At 50.0% G+C, this 23,907-nt stretch overlaps 1 protein-coding gene across 1 annotated transcript in view; it reads left to right on the top strand.

Annotated features, from left to right (window-relative positions):
- The window catches only part of COL22A1 (collagen type XXII alpha 1 chain), a 259,058-nt gene that overhangs the window by 148,728 nt on the left and 86,423 nt on the right, over positions 1-23,907 (top strand). Inside the window, exons 25-30 of the mRNA XM_077163316.1 lie at positions 39-92; positions 2,808-2,861; positions 3,889-3,942; positions 11,543-11,587; positions 12,215-12,277; positions 12,719-12,772. Of these exons, the coding sequence (XP_077019431.1) occupies positions 39-92; positions 2,808-2,861; positions 3,889-3,942; positions 11,543-11,587; positions 12,215-12,277; positions 12,719-12,772 (324 nt within the window). The remainder of the gene's footprint in view (positions 1-38; positions 93-2,807; positions 2,862-3,888; positions 3,943-11,542; positions 11,588-12,214; positions 12,278-12,718; positions 12,773-23,907) is intronic.

Here is a 23,907-nt window from a genome sequence, read left to right as displayed (position 1 = left end):
CTGCGGAGACCCGCGGCTTCCATGTGTTTCCTTTGCAGGGCTTACCTGGAGAGATCGGCTTCCCGGGCAAGCCTGGGCATCCCGGACGAGAGGTGAGTGCCCTGCTCGTGTCCTTAGAGCCTAGGGCCCGGGGCTTCAGGGATGGACACTGCCCCCTGGGACGGCCCAACGGCAGGCCTGAGAGTGCTGCCCCGCACCACAGCTCCGGGTGTTCCCAAACCCGGGTGAGCTGCAGCCGCCTCCCGCAGGCCTGACTGGGCCACTCACCTGTGTCCGCGTGCCCCGGCATGTTCCGGGGCTTTCCTGACTCCCGGCTCCTGGCTGGGCCATGGCGTGCAGCGGGACCAGCCCTAAGCCACACTCTGCCTCCAGAGCCCTCTTCCCACGGGTGTCCTTGGACCCTCCCGCTTGCCTCTCCGCAGGCCACGGCAGAGGCAAGTCCCGAGCCCGCTGCGTTCGAAAGGGCACCTCCCTGTCCTTGGTGACCCGCGAGGGCATGGCAGCGTGGGGTGGGAGGGGCTGTCGGGGGCAAAGTTATCCCTGTAATTCCCAGGGGCGACCCCTCCTCCGGACGGGGAGGACCCGGGAGCTTCTGGTTTCTTACTTTAAGTCCCGAGGCTGCAGCTCAACACAGCTTGACACCTGCCCTGAGGCGTGTCCAGGCAGATGAGTTGTGACCCGCAGGCACCGAAGCAATAGGGCAGCTCGCCTGGGCAAAACCTCGGCTTCACATAAGGGGCAGTGTCCAGTGACTCCCCTTTTTAGAACCTCGGACTCAGAGGGCTCCAGCAGGTCCACAAAATCCTTGGCCAGATGGAGGAATGGACAGGGAAGGTAGATGCAGGGGGACGGATGCGGGGTGAGGACATGGGGGCAGAAGGCGGGGGCATGGACGCCGGTGAGTGACAGTGCCACGAGGGGGGCCAGCAAATCATAGTCTCGCTGGTCCAGTGGCCATCGGAGCGAGGGCATCGCCATGCCTGTGCCCAGAGCCAGGGGTGTGCAGGAGGGAGACGGGATCGGCGTAGGCCCCTGAGGTTCTCCCAGCTGAGCTGAGCCTGCCGCGGGCTGGATGCGTCCTGCCCTCATCAGGACCGCAGTCCCTGGCCAGTGTCCAGACCCTCCGGGCTCAGGACCCTGCAGCAGCGGGGGCTCTCCTTCCCAGGGTCCAGCCAAGCTGCAGACCTGGGCGATGTCAGTTCCGGGGGGACGAATCACCGGGCTCATGACAAACTGTTTGCACTTAGCACTGTCATGGGAACCACTCATCAGTTTTGAAGATTTTTAAACAATGCTAATAAATCAAGGAAAATGAAGCTCACCTAAGACACTTTATATTCAGAAGCAACATTTCCATGTACTCTGTAACCACTTATTTGAAAGTAAGTTAGAAGGTAGGGAATGCAGGAAAACAACTTTAGGCATAAATGTGAAGGGTTGTGGCCACACCTTTGACCTCTGACCCTGAGGCTCGTTTTTCTGGCCTGGCTGCCCTGGGGCCGGGGGCTCTCCACGTGGCCTCTGGGTCCCTCTGTCTCAGCAGATACCGCTGTCGTGTCACACTCACCCACAGGACAGGTGTCATAACCCTTTTAGACAATTAATTTTGCCTTATTTGTGTTTCAAGATACATTTCTACTAGACTGGTAAGTTTTTCTGAAGATCTGTATCAATTGGGTATTTTGAAAACGGTTTGAAATGTTTTCCTACATATTTTCAGAAGACCAGTTTATTTTGTAGCTTTAGCCAAAAATGCCCCTTTTTTGTCACTGAAATCATGTCATTCACAATTTGTTTTCATACAATGAATTAAAATTGCTTAGTCATTGACAGGTTTTCTATGCTTGGATTTCAGATGAGACGTACTTGAGGCCAGGGTGCTTCTTCAGTACTTGATTTTTCCAATATTCGATTTTCTTTATGCACAGAGGTGCTACATTTATACCTACTGGTGTAAATTCTGTCCTATTTCACCCAGCCTTTTAGCATGGCAAATGGTGTTTTACTTGCGTTAAGCCTTGGTAACTTGGAGTATCTGGTAATAGCTAGAAAGTAATCCTGTAAATGATTTTGTGCTATTTATGGGTCATTCCCCATCTGTAACATGCCCCAGCACAGCCTCGTTTCGCAGAGACCTTTGTGCAGGGTGAAGGTTTTCGTCATAGAGCTGCCGCAGAATTCCCTACAGACATCCGAGCTGCCCTGACTGACAGGGAAGCAGTTGTCTCTGTTTTCTGGGCTGTGTTGGCACCTGAGGCATCAGTGAGCACAGGGCCAAGGGGGCGTGAAGCGCCCAGAGGCCTGTGGTCAGCCTCCCTGCCGCATGGCCTTAGCAGGTCCTCGGTCGCCCTGGCCTCGTCTCCTCTGCAGAACGCGCAGGGAATGCTCTACAGGATGCCTCCTTTCTGCCCTTCGATATATGAGACAGGGTTGCATACTGCAAACATGCAGACAGACCTGTGTTTGGGGAGGGAGCAAGACCGGGGAAAAGGGGGGGAGGACAGAAGAATGGTGAAGGGGTGTCCAAGAGAGGAGAGAGCAGGGACACGTGGGTGGTCCCAAGGCCCGCAAAGCCGGAGGCAGAGAACGCCTTGTGGGGGGAAGCCCTGGCATGGCACAGCAAGCAGGGCGGCCAGCCTGCCAGTGGAGACGGAGTGTGGGGCGTGGGCAGGTGGACACCGCAACCACTGGGGCCGGCATCTCCGCTTCCCAGCTGCAACAGCAGCTGCAGGCTAGAAGCAGCCTAATGTAGTGCTTCCCTAAATGTCCCTTTTCCTTTTATTGTCACGTGTTTCCTCCTGGTGCAGGGGCCCCCTGGAAAGGATGGGCTGAATGGACCTCCAGGCCTGCCGGGACCCAAGGTGGGTGTTCTTGGGGTTAGCGTGAGTTTGGGAATCCAGAGCACAGAGCAGAAGAGACTCTTGGGGTGGTACAGTGGTGGCTCCGTGGCAGAGCTCTCGCCTGCCATGCTGGAAACTTTGATTCCGGTGCCTGTGCTTGTATAAAAACCAAAAGAGACTCTTGATAGTTGATGAACTTTGAAAGAAGTTGGTGGTCAGCCTTTGGATCAGGACTTGTTTGAAATGTTTGCATTTGCAACGTCAGATATGAGAGAACACTTTATTTCCACCTAGATAACTGGGCGAAGGTTTGGAAGCTGCCAGCTTTAAAATTGCCCTGTTGTGACTAGTGTTTACTTTGTATGCAAGGAGAAATGCTTGCAGGTTCTCTTACTGACTTAGTAAGAGACTTCAATTTTATAAAACACTCGGAGGGGTTGTCATCTTGGGATCATTAAGGTCAGATGTTAATACATAAATTGGGAAGGAAATGCAACCTCCTGGTCCACACGGCTGACAACCTCAGATGAAGAATTATACATCTACACAAAACGTACTTTAACAACTGAAGTTTATTCTTTCATAGCAAACTCACATGGCAGGAGCATGCACGCCCAGTCCTTGAAAGAAAACTGATAAAGGCAGCTTTGGAATATTATGGAAAACTCAGTGTCCTCTCCAATAAGCAGTCTTAGGAACTCCACTTTTTGATAACAAAATACAGACTAAGCATAGATTTAACTCAAATTTCTGAGCATTTTATGCAAATCTTCTCCGTCCTTCTACCTTATCTTTCAAAAGGAAGGATAAGGGCTGGCCCGGCAGGCAGTCTTCCCAAACACGCCTGACCTGGTCGGAACATCCGTAAACGAACAGCATGACCCACAAAACTATTTCTCATAACCATGGCTGAGCAATCACGTGGAATAAAGGTGTTCAAAACCACCCAAATACGAGCAGTCCTCTTTGTACCAACCTGTAGCTGGCACTCAGTGCTGAGCCCCAGCTTGGCCTGTCCCCCGCTAACTTTCTTCTGTGTTCCCTACAGGGAGAACCCGGAGAAAGAGGGGAAGACGGCCTCCCTGGAAAACCTGGCCTTCTGGTATGGGCCCCACCACCAGTACACGGACTTTCCTCAAGGGTGCAAGCGGCCTCAGCTCACTGAGCACAGCCCGGAGCTGCCAGGGAATCTGTGGTGTGATTGGAAAGGGAGTGAGCGGAAAGGGAGGGAGCGGAAAGGGTGTGAGTGGAAAGGGGCGTGAGCGGAAAGGGCGTGAGCAGAAAGGGGTGTGAGCGGAAAGGGCGTGAGTGGAAAGGGGCGTGAGTGGAAAGGGGTGTGAGCGGAAAGGGCGTGAGTGGAAAGGGGCGTGAGCGGAAAGGGGCGTGAGCGGAAAGGGGCGTGAGTGGAAAGGGCGTGAGCGGAAAGGGGCGTGAGCGGAAAGGGCGTGAGCGGAAAGGGCGTGAGCGGAAAGGGCGTGAGCGGAAAGGGCGTGAGCGGAAAGGGCGTGAGCGGAAAGGGAGTGAGCGGAAAGGGGCGTGAGCGGAAAGGGCGTGAGCGGAAAGGGGCGTGAGCGGAAAGGGCGTGAGCGGAAAGGGGCGTGAGCGGAAAGGGGCGTGAGCGGAAAGGGGCGTGAGCGGAAAGGGCGTGAGCGGAAAGGGAGTGAGCGGAAAGGGCGTGAGCGGAAAGGGCGTGAGCAAAGGGAGTGAGTGGAAAGGGGCGTGAGCGGAAAGGGCGTGAGCGGAAAGGGCGTGAGCGGAAAGGGCGTGAGCGGAAAGGGCGTGAGCGGAAAGGGCGTGAGCGGAAAGGGGCGTGAGCGGAAAGGGGCGTGAGCGGAAAGGGGCGTGAGCGGAAAGGGCGTGAGCGGAAAGGGCGTGAGCGGAAAGGGCGTGAGCGGAAAGGGGCGAGAGCGGAAAGGGCGTGAGCGGAAAGGGGCGTGAGCGGAAAGGGGCGTGAGCGGAAAGGGCGTGAGCGGAAAGGGGCGTGAGCGGAAAGGGGCGAGAGCGGAAAGGGCGTGAGCGGAAAGGGCGTGAGCGGAAAGGGCGTGAGCGGAAAGGGCGTGAGTAAAGGGAGTGAGTGGAAAGGGGCGAGAGTGGAAAGGGCGTGAGTGGAAAGGGCGAGAGTGGAAAGGGCGTGAGTGGAAAGGGCGTGAGCGGAAAGGGCGTGAGCGGAAAGGGCGTGAGCGGAAAGGGGCGAGAGCGGAAAGGGAGTGAGCGGAAAGGGCGTGAGCGGAAAGGGAGTGAGCGGAAAGGGCGTGAGCGGAAAGGGAGTGAGCGGAAAGGGGTGTGAGTGGAAAGGGGCGTGAGTGGAAAGGGGCGTGAGTGGAAAGGGCGTGAGTGGAAAGGGCGTGAGTGGAAAGGGGCTGTCTAACGGGGCACAGCATGTTCAGTGAATTCAGCAAGGCACTGAGAGGCTGACATGCCCAGAGAGCCTCTCCCTCCCCAGGACAGAGAGGGAGGTGAAGCAGTGGGGGCCCAGGGAGAAGCCCCTCGTGCACAGTTTCAGGAAGCAGGACGCAGCCCCTGCCTGCTCCTGGCTGGGCAGGGGGGCAGCAAGGGAACAGAGACCTGCCGCTCTTTCTTCTGCCGTTGCCCAGTGGCTGACCCTGTGCAAAGTCAGAAGGCAGGAAACCAGCCGGTGCGCCTGTAGGGTCAGCCGCCTTGGACCCCAAGGGTGGAGAAGGGGAAACTGAGGCCTGTAACTGGTGGCTGGGACTGGGCGCTGCCTGTGGGTGCGGAGGCCCCGGCTGTGCGTGGTGATTGTCACCTGTCCCCAGCTGCAGCCCAGGAGCCGTCTGCTTCCCCGCAAGACATTCCTGATGGGCTTTGGGGCTGCCCTTCACTCAGTGCTCAGCTTTGGCCTGGCTCGTGGCAGTGAGTCCAGGAGAGGAGGGCTGGGCCACGTGTGTGCATGCACATGCATCTGTGCACACACCCGTGTTCGGGTGGAGATGTGGCCAGGCAGGGGATTGCATGAGTGGCCCTGCTTTTCCCTTCCCCTGTCCACCCTGTCCCACTCACTGCTGGGCTCTGACTCCTTAAGAGTTGTGACCACATCTCCGCACCCTGCATCCCTGTTCTGGTTTGAAAGGGTTGTGTGCCCCAGAATAGCCATGTCCTTTAAAACTGGTTCGATATCGTAGGGTGGAAACCTTGATTAGGTTGTTTCCATGGAGACTGACCTGCTCAAACATGGGTGTGACCTCTTCATTAGATGGAGCTGTGGCTCTGCCCATCGAAGTAGGTCTTGATTTGTTTACTGGAGTTCATTGAAAGAGGAAATATTTTGGAGAAATTTCAGATGCAAACACAAATGCAAACTTTCGGACACACAGAAGCCCCAGGAGATATCAGGAGCTCAGATATGAAATAGAAGCGGACATTTGGAGATACTTGGAGTGCTGACAGAGAGAGAGATGTCAAGACACAGATGTTTGGAGATGCTGAACCCAGCAGAAGTTGCCATGTTCCTTCCCATGAGATGCTAAGCCAGCCAGATTTTGCCCTAGAGAAGCTAAGTGAAGGTCCACAGATACTTAGACAGGAAACCACTGGAACCAGAAGCTGGAAGCAACAGAACTGGGAACAAGGACCCACAGATGCCAGCCATGTGCCTTCCCACCTGAGAGACGATGGCCTTTCTTTAGAGTTAAGGTATCTTTATCTGGATGCCTTAGTTTGGATGTTTTTATGGCCTTAGAACTGTAAATTTGTTACCATATGGCATTCCAGCAGCATTTAGCAAACGAATACAATCCCGCCTTCCCAGCAGGTATTTAGGAAGGGTTTCCTGGGTGGAGGATGGTGGACGCAGCCTAGTGAGGTCAGAGGTGTGGCCTGGAGGGAACGCCATGCCTGGGCCAGCCCCTCTGGAGGAGCCTGGGCCCTCTCTTCACCTGGGCTCGTAGGTCCTGCCACCTCACAGTTAGCGAAATGATGATTCTTAATAGACCAGGTGGAGAATGGGGCAGGTGCAGTGCCGATAACTTGCAGCCTGGCTGACTTAACATGCCCAGTGGTTGTAGACTGTGGAAAGAGCCACCCCAAGAGCCACTGCAGTGCGCCCACTTCCTGGGCTCCCTCTTCTCACTCTCCCCACAAAGGCCCCAGGGCCCATTGCCACTCAGGTGCCAGAGGCCCTTCATACCTTCAGGAGCAGTACTGGTGTTTTTATAAATAATAGTGGTATAGTCCATCCAAGTGCAGTGACGTGCAGTTTGCTGAGCTCCAGCCATCAGGATGCTGAGGCTTGTGTCTGTGGGTGGCGTGGGGGGTGCATCCAGTGGTTTTGTTGAAATCCTGTCATTTTCCAAAAAGGACTTAAAGCATCCGTACATTAGCTGTTCTTCTCCATTCTCGACTCCATACATTAAATGGGCCACTGCACCTTATAGTTGTGTTCTCTCAAGTTTGAGTATTGGCAAGTGCTCTCAGGCTTTTTCCACCTGAATTTTAAGATTCTGTTCCCTAGTCTCCAGAAATGCTGTCTTCCCACGGAGCAACCTTGCCCCGATCTGCAGATGAAGCCCCGTGACCGTGTTACCCGTTGGGATGAAACTGGAGGTGCCCTGAGAGCTTTCTCTAAGCCTCCAATCTGCATGTTTTATATTTCTGACAATTACCACTGTTGGAAAGTCTCGTACAGAGAAGCCCAGTCCTACATCTCAAGTGTCATTTTTCTGTGATTTTTACTGCTATGTGGAGGAGCATTTCTCTGAAAAGTTTTAAAATATTTAATTTTTGCCATTACTATTTTTTTACAACACTTGCTCTGTAATAGCTCCAGATGAGCCTAGCATGGCCTCCTCCTTCTGTATTTGAGCAAACTGCCACATGAAGATAGAAACCGTTTTCCAAGAGGACTGTGGAGACGTCATGCACGGAAGGTTGGTGATGGCCCACTCAGGGCCCGGAGCTGTTTGCAGGATGGACAGATGCCCCTGCACTTCCCAGTCATTTCTGAGAGTCGAGAAGACGTGGCGTCCCCACCACACACCTACAGCTTCATAGCACGTTCCGAGAAACACTTCACATGGTCTTAAAAAATTCTGCACTTTTTCCTTTCTCAGCCTATAGGAGGCAGTTCCCACAGAGAAAGATTCATAGTGACAATGTGAGTGACAAGTATTTGCACAGTCCATTTCAGCAATCCTTACTAATTGTTCTTGCAAACATTAGGGTTGATGGGGGTGCACCTAGCAATGGGGGTGCACCTGCAAACATTAGGGTTGATGGGGGTGCACCTAGCAATGGGGGTGCACCTGCAAACATTAGGGTTGACGGGGGTGCACCTAGCAATGGGGGTGCACCTGCAAACATTAGGGTTGACGGGGGTGCACCTAGCAATGGGGGTGCACCTGCAAACATTAGGGTTGACGGGGGTGCACCTAGCAATGGGGGTGCACCTGCAAACATTAGGGTTGACGGGGGTGCACCTAGCAATGGGGGTGCACCTGCAAACATTAGGATTGACGGGGGTGCACCTAGCAATGGGGGTGCACCTGCAAACATTAGGGTTGACGGGGGTGCACCTAGCAATGGGGGTGCACCTGCAAACATTAGGATTGACGGGGGTGCACCTAGCAATGGGGGTGCACCTGCAAACATTAGGGTTGACGGGGGTGCACCTAGCAATGGGGGTGCACCTGCAAACATTAGGGTTGACAGGGGTGCACCTAGCAATGGGGGTGCACCTGCAAACATTAGGGTTGACGGGGGTGCACCTAGCAATGGGGGTGCACCTGCAAACATTAGGATTGATGGGGGTGCACCTAGCAATGGGGGTGCACCTGCAAACATTAGGGTTGATGGGGGTGCACCTAGCAATGGGGGTGCACCTGCAAACATTAGGATTGATGGGGGTGCACCTAGCAATGGGGGTGCACCTGCAAACATTAGGGTTGATGGGGGTGCACCTAGCAATGGGGGTGCACCTGCAAACATTAGGGTTGACAAGGGTGCACCTAGCAATGGGGGTGCACCTGCAAACATTAGGGTTGATGGGGGTGCACCTAGCAATGGGGGTGCACCTGCAAACATTAGGGTTGATGGGGGTGCACCTAGCAATGGGGGTGCACCTGCAAACATTAGGGTTGATGGGGGTGCACCTAGCAATGGGGGTGCACCTGCAAACATTAGGATTGATGGGGGTGCACCTAGCAATGGGGGTGCACCTGCAAACATTAGGGTTGATGGGGGTGCACCTAGCAATGGGGGTGCACCTGAAAACATTAGGATTGATGGGGGTGCACCTAGCAATGGGGGTGCACCTGCAAACATTAGGGTTGATGGGGGTGCACCTAGCAATGGGGGTGCACCTGCAAACATTAGGGTTGATGGAGGTGCACCTAGCAATGGGGGTGCACCTGCAAACATTAGGGTTGACAGGGGTGCACCTAGCAATGGGGGTGCACCTGCAAACATTAGGGTTGATGGGGGTGCACCTAGCAATGGGGGTGCACCTGCAAACATTAGGGTTGATGGAGGTGCACCTAGAAATTCAGTGGGTGCTGACTCCAGACTCCAGGCAGCAGCGGAAATGCAGGATAAAATGTGTGCCTACCCCGACCAGCACTTTTGGTTACTCACCTTTTGCCTTCCTCTCTGATAAGCAGAGCTAGTGTGGCCTTTGGAACATCTGAGCCTGGCATTGCTGGGGGGAGGTCCCTGCGTGACAGGTACCGGCCCCCCATTCATTCACTCACTTGTGGCCTGTTCACTGACCCTACATTCATGGAGTCCCATGGTCAGCCAGGAACTTGTGGGAATAGCACGGTGAGTTGTCGCTCCATAGAAGCCTCCGGAAACTGCTTCAACCTGCAGTCCTGTGGTTCCAGGAATGACAGTCCCTCTAGAGTCTAACTCCGAGGGTGCAGTGGCCGGCACACGACGGCTCCTTGGCAGGCTCGGGTGGCGGGCATTCAGCTGGAGTGACATTCAGGCCAATGGAAAAGCACCAGAGACCCATGGCGAACATCTCTTCTGAGCCATAGTCAAGCGGCCACGTGTAAGACATGGTCAGGGAGATAAGGTGTGGGTGAAGAAATGCCATGACTTCTTAGATGTAGTAGGAAGGTAAGCAGCCTATCTAAAATTCAAAGTGCTCCAGAGAAAGAAAGCTATGCGTTTATGTTACTCATCGCATTACTAATTTTTAAATCATTTGAAGACAGTAAATCTTTCATCACTTTCTGATCAATCAGTGTGAGAGAGCTTTTTTTCCATGGTTGGAAGAGACACTGTCATCTCTCAGTGACTGGCAGTTTTGCAAGTTTCATCAATTCTTTGGCCACCCTGCAGGCCCCATGTGGGCGTGGAGTGAGGCACTGGACTCAGCTCACCTGTCTGGGTCCTCTCTGCTCTTAGTTTTGGAAATCAAATAGGATCAAGATGGTCTTTTTTTTTTTGCATGAGCAAGTACCAGGAATTGAACCTGGGTCTCCAGCATGGCAGGCGGACACTCTGCCGCTGAGCCACCATGGCCCACCCTAAAACAGTCTTTTGAAAGCAGCCTCCAAAGTCTCCACAATGCACCTCATTGTCAGGAAGATACTATACTATAGTCTACACACCCTAATTTCCAGACAACAACAGAGAATGGAAAAAATACAGAATCCCCTGAAATTCCAAGAGTGTCCCAATGGTAGGGTTTTAATGCATTACTTTGGTTAGATTATTTGAATTTATTTAAAATACTTCAGTCTGGGCAGGGTGACGTGGTGTGCTTGTGTGCATGGGTTAACTGTCAGGCACCTCTAGGAATGCTTTGTTAATGTTTCGATGGCACTCTTCTAAGAACCACCTTTCCTTGTAAAAATAGACACCAAAGGTGATACTAGATGGCTTAATGGACGTTAGAATAAATATCCCTAAAGAAGTTAGTGGTTTTCAAGACATGTGGTTGGTTGGAAATTACACCCACACACGCACCTCTTTGCATCAGTGGTTTGTCAGTTCCTGGTCAGTGCAGAAGCCTAATGGGCTGGAGCCCCTCTGTCCCTGTCCCCTCACTCAGCCTGACCACCCTCCTGTGGCAAAGAACAGCACTTCATCCAAACGACAAAGACCAGTGTGTATCTGTCAGGGGCTTACTTTCCAATCTAAGTATGAGTATTTAACCGAGTTTCTTCCAAGACTTGCTCTTATCACAACTCCCCACTGAGGAATGGAGATAATATACCGGGTACGTGTATTGCCCAGCGGTCACTGTAATCACAGGTGACTGCCTGAGTTTACTACAAGCATCTCCATAACAGTCATGGAACAGCCGTCAGCGCGGGCAGGTTCCTCCTCAACTTTGCCTTTGTTTTGGACCCAGCATGGGTCTGTGTTTCACTTTCCGAAAGTGTAGCTAGAGTAGGGGTTGGGTTGGACTGAGGAACCATAGATTTTGGCTCCTCATTGGTTTGAATTGTAAGTGCTTAGATGTAGGACAAGTGGATTCAACCTATGTAAACTCTTGTCAAGGTGATTCCAGAATATGATTCTTCTTGGGGAAAGTGAAAAGAGGGACTGTGGACGTCTCTCTCCAGAAGTTCTGCATGCTTTGGTTTTCATAGCCTGTGATGCTTGTGCTAACCCCGCAACATGCTTGAACATCAGGGGCGCCGGTTAGAGGTGCCACCCCAACCTGTGCCATGGATTTGTGGGGCCACCTCTATAAATGGGTAGGGAAAATAATGGGGTTTCCATTATTCTGTCTCCAGGGTGAAGTTGGGGAGCAGGGCCTGGCAGGCCAACCTGGAGAGAAGGTCTGTTTGTTCATACCATCATTTTGTTCATTCATTCATTCTTCATTCAATTCATTAGTTCATTATCATTTAGTAGGACTTGTATCAATTGTTTAAAGCATAAAAGAATTGATCATGTACTCTCACTACATTTCATACCTTCACTCACTCACTCATTCATTCACTACTCATCACCATCCTCTATGTTATCAGTTGTTGTGTTGGATGCTGGGGGTTTAGAACCATTGCAGAGGCAATTGAACAGGTGCAGTTTGTGGTGGGTGGGGGGCATAGGAAAGGACCCCTCACCTATGGGATCCTTTGGGATGTCAGGAAAGATGGTAAGGGAGGGACATTGTGGCTGACTCCTAAGGGGTGTGTAGGAAATACTTGCCTAAAGAGGTTGTAATAAGATTCCAGGACAGGGAACAGCCAAGGTGGGGGAGAGCTTGGGGATGGCCCAACGAACAAATTCTCTAGAATTCCCCTTTCTCCACTGCTTTACTTTCCATATGGCTTCCACTAAACCAGGAGATCCTTATAGGGCTGGAGAGCAGGAAGTAGAGAGCACATAGCGGGGCCCTGACCCTTAGAGAACCCTTCGTAATGGGCACTTCATGAATAGAAGCTGCCATTTTGTTTTCACAGGGAGAGACAGGTCTCCCAGGGGCTCCAGGATTCCCAGGCGTGAGGGGAGAGAAAGGAGACCAGGTAAGGGCAGCAGCTTCTTCCCATCAAGGGTGCTGCAACTGTGCCCATGGGAAGGAGCCCCTTCTGGAATTTTGGGCCCTTGGGTGGGGGTCAATGATTAGAAAACAGTATTTCCCCAGGGCTCATGGATGGGCGGTCTGTATGCCAGAATGTAAGAATGGGGGCTGTGTGATCTCTTTGGAAAAGAGTAGAACGACTTCATGATGACATTGTTGGGTCATCAGGGGTCTGTGGTACTAAACCAAGAACAAGGTGCCCCTCATTTACCTGCTGACAGCCCTCTGAGGTGGGTTTCACCAAGGCTGCTTGGTGGTAGGGCAAGGGCAGTTGGGGGAGAAAATAAAAGGTATTTGGCCCCAGGTCATGTTTGTCTTATATGGCAGAGCAGGAATTAAGCTCAGTTTCGGTTCTAACATATTTTAATTTTATCTTATTCTACAGGGAGTCAAAGGTGAAGTGGGACTCCCAGGACTAAAAGGAGACCAGGGTGAAAAGGTAGGGCTACCTGCTCTCATCCCTGTCCATCGTGTTAATCACTTTGTCCTAAAGTTAAAGTTTTCCTGTACAATGTCTGTGTAGCTCATTCCTTTACCTTGAGTGATGGGCTATCGAGGTTTCCCCACCGCTGGGGGATAGACCAAAACCCACCACATTCCCCAATAAGCAGAGTTGGCAGCTGAGGAGAACTGCAGTACAGAGGAGTCTCTAGAACTGACTGAGGCTGTGCAGCAGCCGACCCCATGTCTGTACCTGAGGGCCGAGGCTAGGAGCCCCAGGAGCCCCAGGAGCCCCAGGAGCCTCAGAAGCATCAGGAGCGTCAGAGCATCAGGAACCCCAGGAGCATCAGGAGTGTCAGAGCATCAAGAGCATCAAGAGCATCAGGAACCCCAGGAGCATCAGTAGCATCAGGAGCCCCAGGAGCCCCAGGAGCAACAGGAGCCTCAGGAGCATCAGGAGCATCAGAGCATCAGGCGTGTCAGAGCATCAGGAGCATCAGAGTGTCAGGGCATCAGGAGCATCAGGAACCCCAGGAGCCCCAGGAGCATCAGGAGCATCAGGAGTATCAGGAGCATCAGAGCATCAGGAGCATCAGAGCATCAGGAGCATCAGAGCATCAGAGCATCAGAGCATCAGGAACATCAGGAGTATCAGGAGCGTCAGAGCATCAGGACCCCCAGGAGCATCAGGAGTGTCAGAGCATCAGGAGCATCAGGAGCATCAGGAGTGTCAGAGCATCAAGAGCATCAAGAGCATCAGGAGCCTCAGGAGCATCAGGAGCATCAGGAACCCCAGGAGCATCAGTAGCATCAGGAGCCCCAGGAGCCCCAGGAGCATCAGGAACCCCAGGATCATCAGTAGCATCAGGAGCCCCAGGTGCCCCAGGAGCCTCAGGAGCATCAGGAGCGTCAGAGCATCAGGCGTGTCAGAGCATCAGGAGCATCAGGAGTGTCAGAGCATCAGGAGCATCAGGAGTGTCAGAGCATCAGGAGCATCAGAGTGTCAGGGCATCAGGAGCATCAGGAGCCCCAGGAGCATCAGGAGCATCAGGAGCGTTGGAGCATCAGGAGCATCAGGAGCATCAGAGCATCAGAGCATCAGGAGCATCAGGAGTATCAGGAGCGTCAGAGCATCAGAGCATCAGGAGCATCAGGAGTATCAGGAGCGTCAGAGCATCAGAGCATTAGGAGCATCAGGAGCATCAGGAGTATCGGGAGCGTCAGAGCATCAGAGCATTAGGAGCATCAGGAGCATTAGAGCATCTGGAGCATCAGAGCATCAGGAGCATCAGGAGCATCAGGAGCATCAGGAGCGTCAGAGCATCAGGAGCCCCAGGAGCATCAGGAGTATCAGGAGTATTGGAGCATCAGGAGCATCAGGAGCATCAGGAGCATTGGAGCATCAGGAGCATCAGAGCATCAGAGCATCAGGAGCATCAGGAGTATCAGGAGCGTCAGAGCATCAGAGCATTAGGAGCATCAGGAGCATCAGGAGTATCAGGAGCGTCAGAGTATCAGAGCATTAGGAGCATCAGGAGCATTAGAGCATCTGGAGCATCAGAGCATCAGGAGCATCAGGAGCATCAGGAGCATCAGGAGCGTCACAGCATCAGGAGCCCCAGGAGCATCAGGAGCCCCAGGAGCATCAGGAGCATCAGGAGCATCAGGAGCATCAGGAGTATCAGGAGCGTCAGAGCATCAGGAGCATCAGAGCATCAGGAGCATCAGGAGCATTGGAGCATCAGGAGCATCAGGAGCATCAGGAGTATCAGGAGTGTCAGAGCATAAGGAGCATTAGGAGCCCCAGGAGGCCCAGGAGCCCACACCCCTTAGCCAGGCCTGGCAGGCTGGAGGGTGGCGCACGATGAAACCCGTCCTCACAGAGGGGCAGTTCCTTGCCCTGCCAGATGGGCCTGGAGACACGGCGGGCACTCACTTGGGTGGGGCGGTCAGAGGGGCTCCTCCCCCAGCACGACCTCAGGATGCGGCTCCTGGTCCGGCCCCGCTTGAGGCTCCTCTTGCTCAGAAGTAGTGCAAACCCACAGGACCATGCCTCGTGCAGGAAGCACCAGGACGTGTCATCTGTTTTGACTCGTGACTGAGCCCACGAGAAGCCCTCTGCAGTCCACGGCCTTGCTGGGACGTTGAGAGTCTTACCAGGAAGGGGCCATTGACCGATGGACTCAACTGCGTGAACCCTACATAGAGTGGGCTCTTGGCTACCGTAAGGTTTTGCTGGGAAGGGTGGGTCAGAGTGTGGTTTCCGTCTGCAGGTGGACACCCAGCGAGGACTTGGTGTAGACGAGGAAGCCAGTGATTCGTTGGGTGCACACCAGAGTGAGGCCCATGGCTGAAACCAGGTGTTCACCTCTGGTCTCAGTCATGGGTGGGGAACGTGGATCCAAGTGAGCTTCCACTCAAAAGGTTTAAAGAGTTTGTACGAAAGTCATGGTTTCTGATGTAATTCATCTGCTTTGCAAGCTGTGGTTTCTTCTGCTTTCCGTTCCTCACTCCTGTAATCCTTATAATGATGAATTAAGAAATAGTTTCTATTTGAAGCCCCATTTTACAGATGGTAGAAGGCTCAGGACTTACATAGACTCAGCTACAATGAAGCCAGAGTGAGCATGGTCCACGGCCCCAGTGTGTGTGCTGCTGACTCCGTGTCCCTAGCCTCCGAGTGGTTTGGAAAATGTCCTTCCAACACTAACCTCTTCCAGCCCATAAAGACAGCCTTCACTCTGCCACTCGTTATGTAACAAGGACGGATGGAACACTCACTGTCTGCTTGGCCACCACTTAAAGAAAACAGCCAAGAGGCCTGGCCAAGCCCCAGGGACCTCCAGAGTCATGGGGACGGTGGATTTGCACAGTTAAAGGTGGCACTGCGGGAGGTGCTTTTCCCCTCTGCTCGGTGCTTTGTGCTCTCCTCCCTTGGCAGCCTCAGAAACTCGCACATGTCCTGAGCCTCCGCATGCATGCATTCTGCCGACAGTTTAGTGGAAAGAGCACCGTTGTTATAGTCAGAGCGATGGCCTGGCTTGCTCCCCTGGCTCCCCGGCTGTGTGCTCCTGAGAGCCCTGCCTTCTGTCCCTGTGCCTTGCTCTGCGATCTGGAGGCGTTTGTGCTGAGCCCTCCCTCCAGGAGGTGGCACAACTCATTCACACGCTCTGCACTGGCTGGGCCCCGTCCTGGACGCGCCTCTGGGGGCTCACGGTGATCAGCGCACCCCCTGCCCGGGCCAGGGGAGCTAGGTGCCCTTTGATGGGGTGCAGTGGAGCCACTGCCAATGCTGCCAGTGTAGATGAGAACCCCACTCCTAACGGGAGCCCAGGGCTGGCCCCACGGGCCCCTGAGGAACAGGGTACACACAGGGGCTGGAGCCTTCCTTTTGCTGTCTGTACGGTCAGGCTGCCCCCGCCCGTGCCTGCCTCAGGCTTTAGGTGCGTCTCTCTCCCTCCCGAGATCTCCTCCTCCTGCCCGGACATGGGGTGCCTCCAACCACCACCCCCAGGCCGGGGGCTTTGCCTAGACAGAGCCTGGGACGCAGAGGGCTTGCAGGTGAGCCGGCCATGTTGCTGCTCTCACGGACTCTTCAGAAATGCAATTTTATTTGAAAAACTCATTTCCAGACTGCAGCGGCCTAGTGGGCTGTGAAGCCCTTTTATTGCTCTGGCAGAATTGCCTGGGATGGCACAGGCTCCTGCTCAGGCTTCCAGAGCACCTGGTCCGCCTTTCTTCTCCTCCAGAGGACTATGTAACAATGGACAACTTTGACAATAGAATTTAGGATAGGACAATAAGGCCACGTGGGCCCTGCTGGCTGCCGCTGTCCCCACCTCTGCCCATCCCAGTTACCCCTCCCCCAATGCTCGTTCACGTCCCAGGTAGCAGTGCTGCTCCTTTCTCAGCTGAGGGTTGGGCTCAGGTTAGGCGGAAGCCCCTGTGGGAGCTGCGTTCCTGGGGAGCTGGGGCGGCACCCAGGCCTGTCCAGTTATCTCCTGAATTCATGGACCCTCGACGGGTGGCTTCCCCAAGTCAGAGAGCTGCTGGGAACCCCGTCCCGCCCACTGTCCCTCCCGGCCTGAGGACAAAGAGACCTTCCTGAAGGCAGCCACTGGCTCCTCAGCTTGGAGACACGTTTCTCCCAGCCTCTTCCCCTGCATTCCCACTCAGTTGCTTGACGGGGGCCAGGAGGATGTTTTGATGTAAATTATGTTGCTTTAGATGAAAGTGGGTCTGGAGCTTGACTTAAGTAGTGTCAGGAAGGGCCGGGTGAGAGCTGTGGCAGAACGGCTCTGAGAAGGTGCTTTTCTCTCCAAAGCATGTGGTGGCGGCGGTACGGCTGAGACATGGGTCCTGGGGTTAAATCAGGCTGAGCCATGCGCTGCCCATGTGACTTTGGGCAGGTTTGTTAATGATTTTTTTTTTTTTATTAATTAACGGAAAAAAAGAAATTAACCCAACATTTAGAAATCATACCATTCTACATATGCAATCAGTAATTCTTAACATCATCACATAGATGCATGATCATCATTTCTTAGTATATTTGCATCGGTTTAGAAGAACTAGCAACACAACAGAAAAAGACATAGAATGTTAATATACAGAAAAGAAATAAAAGTAATAATAATAGTAAACAAAAAACAAACAACAAAAAAAAACCTATAGCTCAGATGCAGCTTCATTCAGTGTTTTAACATGATTACTTTATAATTAGGTATTATTGTGCTGTCCATTTTTGAGTTTTTGTATCTAGTCCTGTTGCACAGTCTGTATCCCTTCAGCTCCAATTACCCATTATCTTACCCTATTTCTATCTCCTGATGGTCTCTGTTACCAATGACATATTCCAAGTTTATTCTCGAATGTCCGTTCACATCAGTGGGACCATACAGTATTTGTCCTTTAGTTTTTGGCTGGACTCACTCAGCATAATGTTCTCTAGGTCCATCCATGTTATTACATGCTTCATAAGTTTATCCTGTCTTAAAGCTGCATAACATTCCATCGTATGTATATACCACAGTTTGTTTAGCCATTCTTCTGTTGATGGACATTTTGGCTGTTTCCATCTCTTTGCAATTGTAAATAACGCTGCTATAAACATTGGTGTGCAAATGTCCGTTTGTGTCTTTGCCCTTAAGTCCTTTGAGTAAATACCCAGCAATGGTATTGCTGGGTCGTATGGCAATTCTATATTCAGCTTTTTGAGGAACCGCCAAACTGCCTTCCACGGTGGTTGCACCATTTGACATTCCCACCAACAGTGGATAAGTGTGCCTCTTTCACCGCATCCTCTCCAGCACTTGTCATTTTCTGTTTTGTTGATAATGGCCATTCTGGTGGGTGTGAGATGATATCTCATTGTGGTTTTGATTTGCATTTCTCTGATGGCCAGGGGCATTGAGCATCTCTTCATGTGCCTTTTGGCCATTTGTATTTCCTCTTCTGGTAGGTGTCTGTTCAAGTCTTTTTCCCATTTTGTAATTGGGTTGGCTGTCTTTTTGTTGTTGAGTTGAACAATCTCTTTATAAATTCTGGATACTAGACCTTTATCTGATATGTCATTTCCAAATATTTTCTCCCATTGTGTAGGCTGTCTTTCTACTTTCTTGATGAAGTTCTTTGATGCGCAAAAGTGTTTAATTTTGAGGAGCTCCCATTTATTTATTTCCTTCTTCAGTGCTCTTGCTTTAAGTTTAAGGTCCATAAAACCGCCTCCAGTTGTAAGATCCATAAGATATCTCCCTACATTTTCCTCTAACTGTTTTATGGTCTTAGACCTAATGTTTAGATCTTTGATCCATTTTGAGTTAACTTTTGTGTAGGGTGTGAGACATGGGTCTTCTTTCATTCTTTTGCATATGGATATCCAGTTCTCTAGGCACCATTTATTCAAGAGACTGTTCTGTCCCAGGTGAGTTGGCTTGACTGCCTTATCAAAGATCAAATGTCCATAGATGAGAGGGTCTATATCTGAGCACTCTATTCGATTCCATTGGTCGATATATCTATCTTTATGCCAATACCATGCTGTTTTGACCACTGTGGCTTCATAATATGCCTTAAAGTCAGGCAGCGCGAAACCTCCAGCTTCGTTTTCTTTCCTCAAGATGTTTTTAGCAGTTCGGGGCACCCTGCCCTTCCAGATAAATTTGCTTATTGGTTTTTCTAATTCTGAAAAATAAGTTGTTGGGATTTTGATTGGTATTCCATTGAATCTGTAAATCAATTTAGGTAGGATTGACATCTTAACTATATTTAGTCTTCCAATCCATGAACACGGTATGCCCTTCCATCTATTTAGGTCTTCTATGATTTCTTTTAGCAGTTTTTTGTAGTTTTCTTTATATAGGTTTTTTGTCTCTTTAGTTAAATTTATTCCTAGGTATTTTATCTTTTAGTTGCAATTGTAAATGGGATTCGTTGCTTGATTTCCCCCTCAGCTTGTTCATTGCTAGTGTATAGAAATGCTACAGATTTTTGAATGTTGATCTTGTAACCTGCTACTTTGCTGTACTCATTTATTAGCTCTAGTAGTTTTGTTGTGGATTTTTCCGGGTTTTCGACGTATAGTATCATATCATCTGCAAACAGTGGTAGTTTTACTTCTTCCTTTCCAATTTTGATGCCTTGTATTTCTTTTTCTTGTCTAATTGCTCTGGCTAGAACCTCCAACACGATGTTGAATAATAGTGGTGATAGTGGACATCCTTGTCTTGTTCCTGATCTTAGGGGGAAAGTTTTCAATTTTTCCCCATTGAGGATGATATTAGCTGTGGGTTTTTCATATATTCCCTCTATCATTTTAAGGAAGTTCCCTTGTATTCCTATCTTTTGAAGTGTTTTCAACAGGAAAGGATGTTGAATCTTGTCAGATGCCTTCTCTGCATCAATTGAGATGATCATGTGATTTTTCTGCTTTGATTTGTTGATATGGTGTATTACATTAATTGATTTTCTTATGTTGAACCATCCTTGCATACCTGGGATGAATCCTACTTGGTCATGATGTATAATTCTTTTAATGTATTGTTGGATACGATTTGCTAGAATTTTATTGAGGATTTTTACATCTATATTCATTAGAGAGATTGGTCTGTAGTTTTCTTTTTTTGTAATATCTTTGCCTGGTTTTGGTATGAGGGTGATGTTGGCTTCATAGAATGAATTAGGTAGTTTTCCCTCCACTTAGATTTTTTTGAAGAGTTTGAGGAGAGTTGGTACTAATTCTTTCTGGAATGTTTGATAGAATTCACATGTGAAGCCGTCTGGTCCTGGACTTTTCTTTTTAGGAAGCTTTTGAATGACTAATTCAATTTCTTTACTTGTGATTGGTTTGTTGAGGTCATCTATTTCTTCTTGAGTCAAAGTTGGTTGTCCATGTCTTTCCAGGAACCCATCCATTTCATCTAAATTGTTGTATTTATTAGCGTAAAGTTGTTCATAGTATCCTGTTATTACCTCCTTTATTTCTGTGAGGTCAGTAGTTATGTCTCCTCTTCCATTTCTGATCTTATTTATTTGCATCCTCTCTCTTCTTCTTTTTGTCTATCTTGCTAAGGGCCCATCAATCTTATTGATTTTCTCATAGAACCAACTTCTGGTCTTATTGATTTTCTCTATTGTTTTCAATTTCATTTATTTCTGTTCTAATCTTTGTTATTTCTTTCCTTTTGCTTGCTTTGGGATTAGTTTGCTGTTCTTTCTCCAGTTCCTCCAAGTGGACAGTTAATTCCTGCATTTTTGCCTTTTCTTCTTTTCTGATAAAAGCATTTAGGGCAATAAATTTCCCTCTTAGCACTGCCTTTGCTGCGTCCCATAAGTTTTGATATGTTGTGCTTTCATTTTCATTCACCTCGAGGTATTTACTAATTTCTCTTGCAATTTCTTCTTTGACCCACTTGTTGTTTAAGAGTGTGTTGTTGAGCCTCCACGTATTTGTGAATTTTCTGGCATTCCGCCTATTATTGATTTCCAACTTCATTCCTTTATGATCCGAGAAAGTGTTGTGTATGATTTTAATCTTTTTAAATTTGTTAAGACTTGCTTTGTGACCCAGCATATGGTCTATCTTTGAGAATGATCCATGAGCACTTGAAAAAAAGGTGTATCCTGCTGTTGTGGGATGTAATGTCCTATAAATGTCTGTTAAGTCTAGCTCATTTATAGTAATATTCAGATTCTCTATTTCTTTATTGATCCTCTGTCTAGATGTTCTGTCCATTGATGAGAGTGGTGAATTGAAGTCTCCAACTATTATGGTATATGTGTCTATTTCCCTTTTCAGTGTTTGCAGTGTATTCCTCACGTATTTTGGGGCATTCTGGTTCGGTGTGTAAATATTTATGATTGTTATGTCTTCTTGTTTAATTGTTCCTTTTATTAGTATATAGTGTCCTTCTTTGTCTCTTTTAACTGTTTTACATTTGAAGTGTAAATTGTTGGATATTAGTGTAGCCACTCCTGCTCTTTTCTAGTTGTTATTTGCATGAAATATCTTTTCCCAACCTTTCACTTTCAACCTATGTTTATCTTTGGGTCTAAGATGTGTTTCCTGTAGACAGCATATAGAAGGATCCTGGTTTTTAATCCATCCTGCCAGTCTATGTCTTTTGATTGGGAAATTCAGTCCATTAACATTTAGTGTTATTACTGTTTGGATAATATTTTCCTCTACCATTTTGCCTTTTATATTATATATATCATATCTGACTTTCCTTCTTTCTACACTCTTCTCCATACCTCTCTCTTCTGTCTTTTCGTATCTGACTCTAGTGCTCCCTTTAGTATTTCTTGCAGAGCTGGTCTCTTGGTCACAAATTCTCTCAGTGACTTTTTGTCTGAGAATGTTTTAATTTCTCCCTCATTTTTGAAGGACAATTTTGCTGGATATAGGAGTCTTGGTTGGAAGTTTTTCTCTTTTAGTAACTTAAATATATCATCCCACTGTCTTCTAGCTTCCATGGTTTCTGCTGAGAAATCTACACATAGTCTTATTGGGTTTCCCTTTTATATGATGGATTGTTTTTCTCTTGCTGCTTTCAAGATCCTCTCTTTCCCTTTGACCTCTGACATTCTAACTAGTAAGTGTCTTGGAGAACGCCTATTTGGGTCTAATCTCTTTGGGGTGCGCTGCACTTCTTGGATCTGTAATTTTAGGTCTTTCATAAGAGTTGGGAAATTTTCAGTGATAATTTCTTCCATTATTTTTTCTCCTCCTTTTCCCTTCTCTTCTCCTTCTGGGACACCCACAACACATATATTTGTGCGGTTCATATTGTCCTTGAGTTCCCTGATACCCTGTTCAAATTTTTCCATTCTTTTCTGGATAGTTTCTGTTTCTCTTTGGAATTCAGATGTTCCATCCTCCAAATCACTAATTCTATCTTCTGTCTCTTTAAATCTATCATTGTAGGTATCCATTGTTTTTTCCATCTTTTCTACTTTATCATTCACTTCCATAAGCTCTGTGATTTGTTTTTTCAGTTTTTCTATTTCTTCTTTTTGTTCAGCCCATGTCTTCTTCATGTCCTCCCTCAATTTATCGATTTGGTTTTTGAAGAGGTTTTCCATTTCTGTTCGTATATTCAGCATTAGTTGTTTCAGCTCCTGTATCTCATTTGAACTATTGGTTTGTTCCTTTGACTGGGCCATATTTTCAATTTTCTGAGCATGATCCATTATCTTCTGCTGGCGTCTGGGCATTTAGTCAGATTTCCCTGGGTGTTGGACCCAACAGTTTGGTAGATTTTTCTGTGAAATCTCTGGGTTCTGTTTTTCTTATCCTGCCCAGTAGGTGGCGCTTGTGGCACACGTTTGTCTGCGGGTTCCACCAGTAAAAGGTGCTGTGGGTCCTTTAACTTTGGAAAACTCTCGCCGTGGGGGAGGTTCGCCAGCCGAAGCGGCTTGGAAGAGTGCCAGCCCGCCCGGGGGTCCGAACGCAGGGAAGGTCACCGGCTGCCGCAGCCGGGAGAGCGCCCAACCGAATTTCCTAGTCGGCCCAGGGCACCAAGTGTGGCGGGAGGGCACCAGCCGCCGCAGCCCAGGAGAGTGCACTGTTCCCAGCCGGACCAGGGAGTCACGTGTTTGGAAGGGACCCCCTGGTCTCCGCTCTCCGCGGTCTGGGGATTTCTGACCCAACTCTCTCAGTTGGTCTGGGGGGCCTCGCGTGGTGGGGGCACCAGCCTCCTTGGCCCGAGGGGACCGCCTGCCCAATTCTGCCAGCTGGCCTGGGAAGGAGGAAGGGAGGGACTCCCACCGCTTGCCGTCCTGCCCGGGAAAACCCGCGCCCCTTGGCAATCTCACCGGAGCTGGTTCTCCCAGACAGTCAGCTGTTCCAGGATGGGGTACGCCGTCTCTTTGATCTCTGTCGTGGCTCCTGGAGCTGCTCTGTATCATTTCTACTCCCCCAGTAGCTGTTCTGGAGGAGGAAAGGTAAGGGTGGCAAGGCTGTTGAGGACGGTGGCGGAGGAGCCGGTGAAGGTGGAAGAGGGCACGGTGGTGGTTGGAGAGCCGCCGGAGTAGGAGGAGAAAGGGAAGGATATGATGGCGGATGGAGCGTCGCCGGAGCCGAAGGGGGAAGAGAAGGGCAAGATGGCGGCGGGAGCCTGTTAATAATTTTATGCTCCAATTTCCTCATCTATGAAAGGGGGATACTCAAATACCTACCTTATAGGCATTCTAGAAAGATTAAATGAGTTAGTATATGTAAAGTACTTTAATAATACCTTAAATTAGATGCTGTATAATATTAAAAACCAATACGACAATCTTTGATTATGTATTATTGTTTACTGATAGTGGCCGTGTCCCTTTCTAAACCAGCTCAGTCATTCATTTGACCATTGAATGTGCATAGGCCCCTGCTGTCGGCCCACCCTGGGCAGTGACTGGTCAGACTTGGGCATGGTGCCCCTTTCCTGAGACCCCGGGCACCTGTGAGATGGCAGCTTTGGAGACCACGTCCTCGGGGTGGGGGTGGAAGCAGGGGGCAGCCACAGGGCCTGTCCCCCGGGCAGTTGTCATGGGAGCTCACCGTATTGAGTCCCTGCTGATGTGTCATCACTGTTCTGCAAACTTACAGGCAGAAAGAGGCAGAGAACTTAACACAGCCAAATGGTCGAG

Source organism: Tamandua tetradactyla, chromosome 6 (genome assembly GCF_023851605.1).
Source record: "Tamandua tetradactyla isolate mTamTet1 chromosome 6, mTamTet1.pri, whole genome shotgun sequence".
Taxonomy (NCBI): Eukaryota; Metazoa; Chordata; class Mammalia; order Pilosa; family Myrmecophagidae; genus Tamandua; species Tamandua tetradactyla.
The sequence above is the reverse complement of the archived record's forward strand: the minus strand, read 5'-3'. Positions and strand labels throughout refer to the sequence as shown.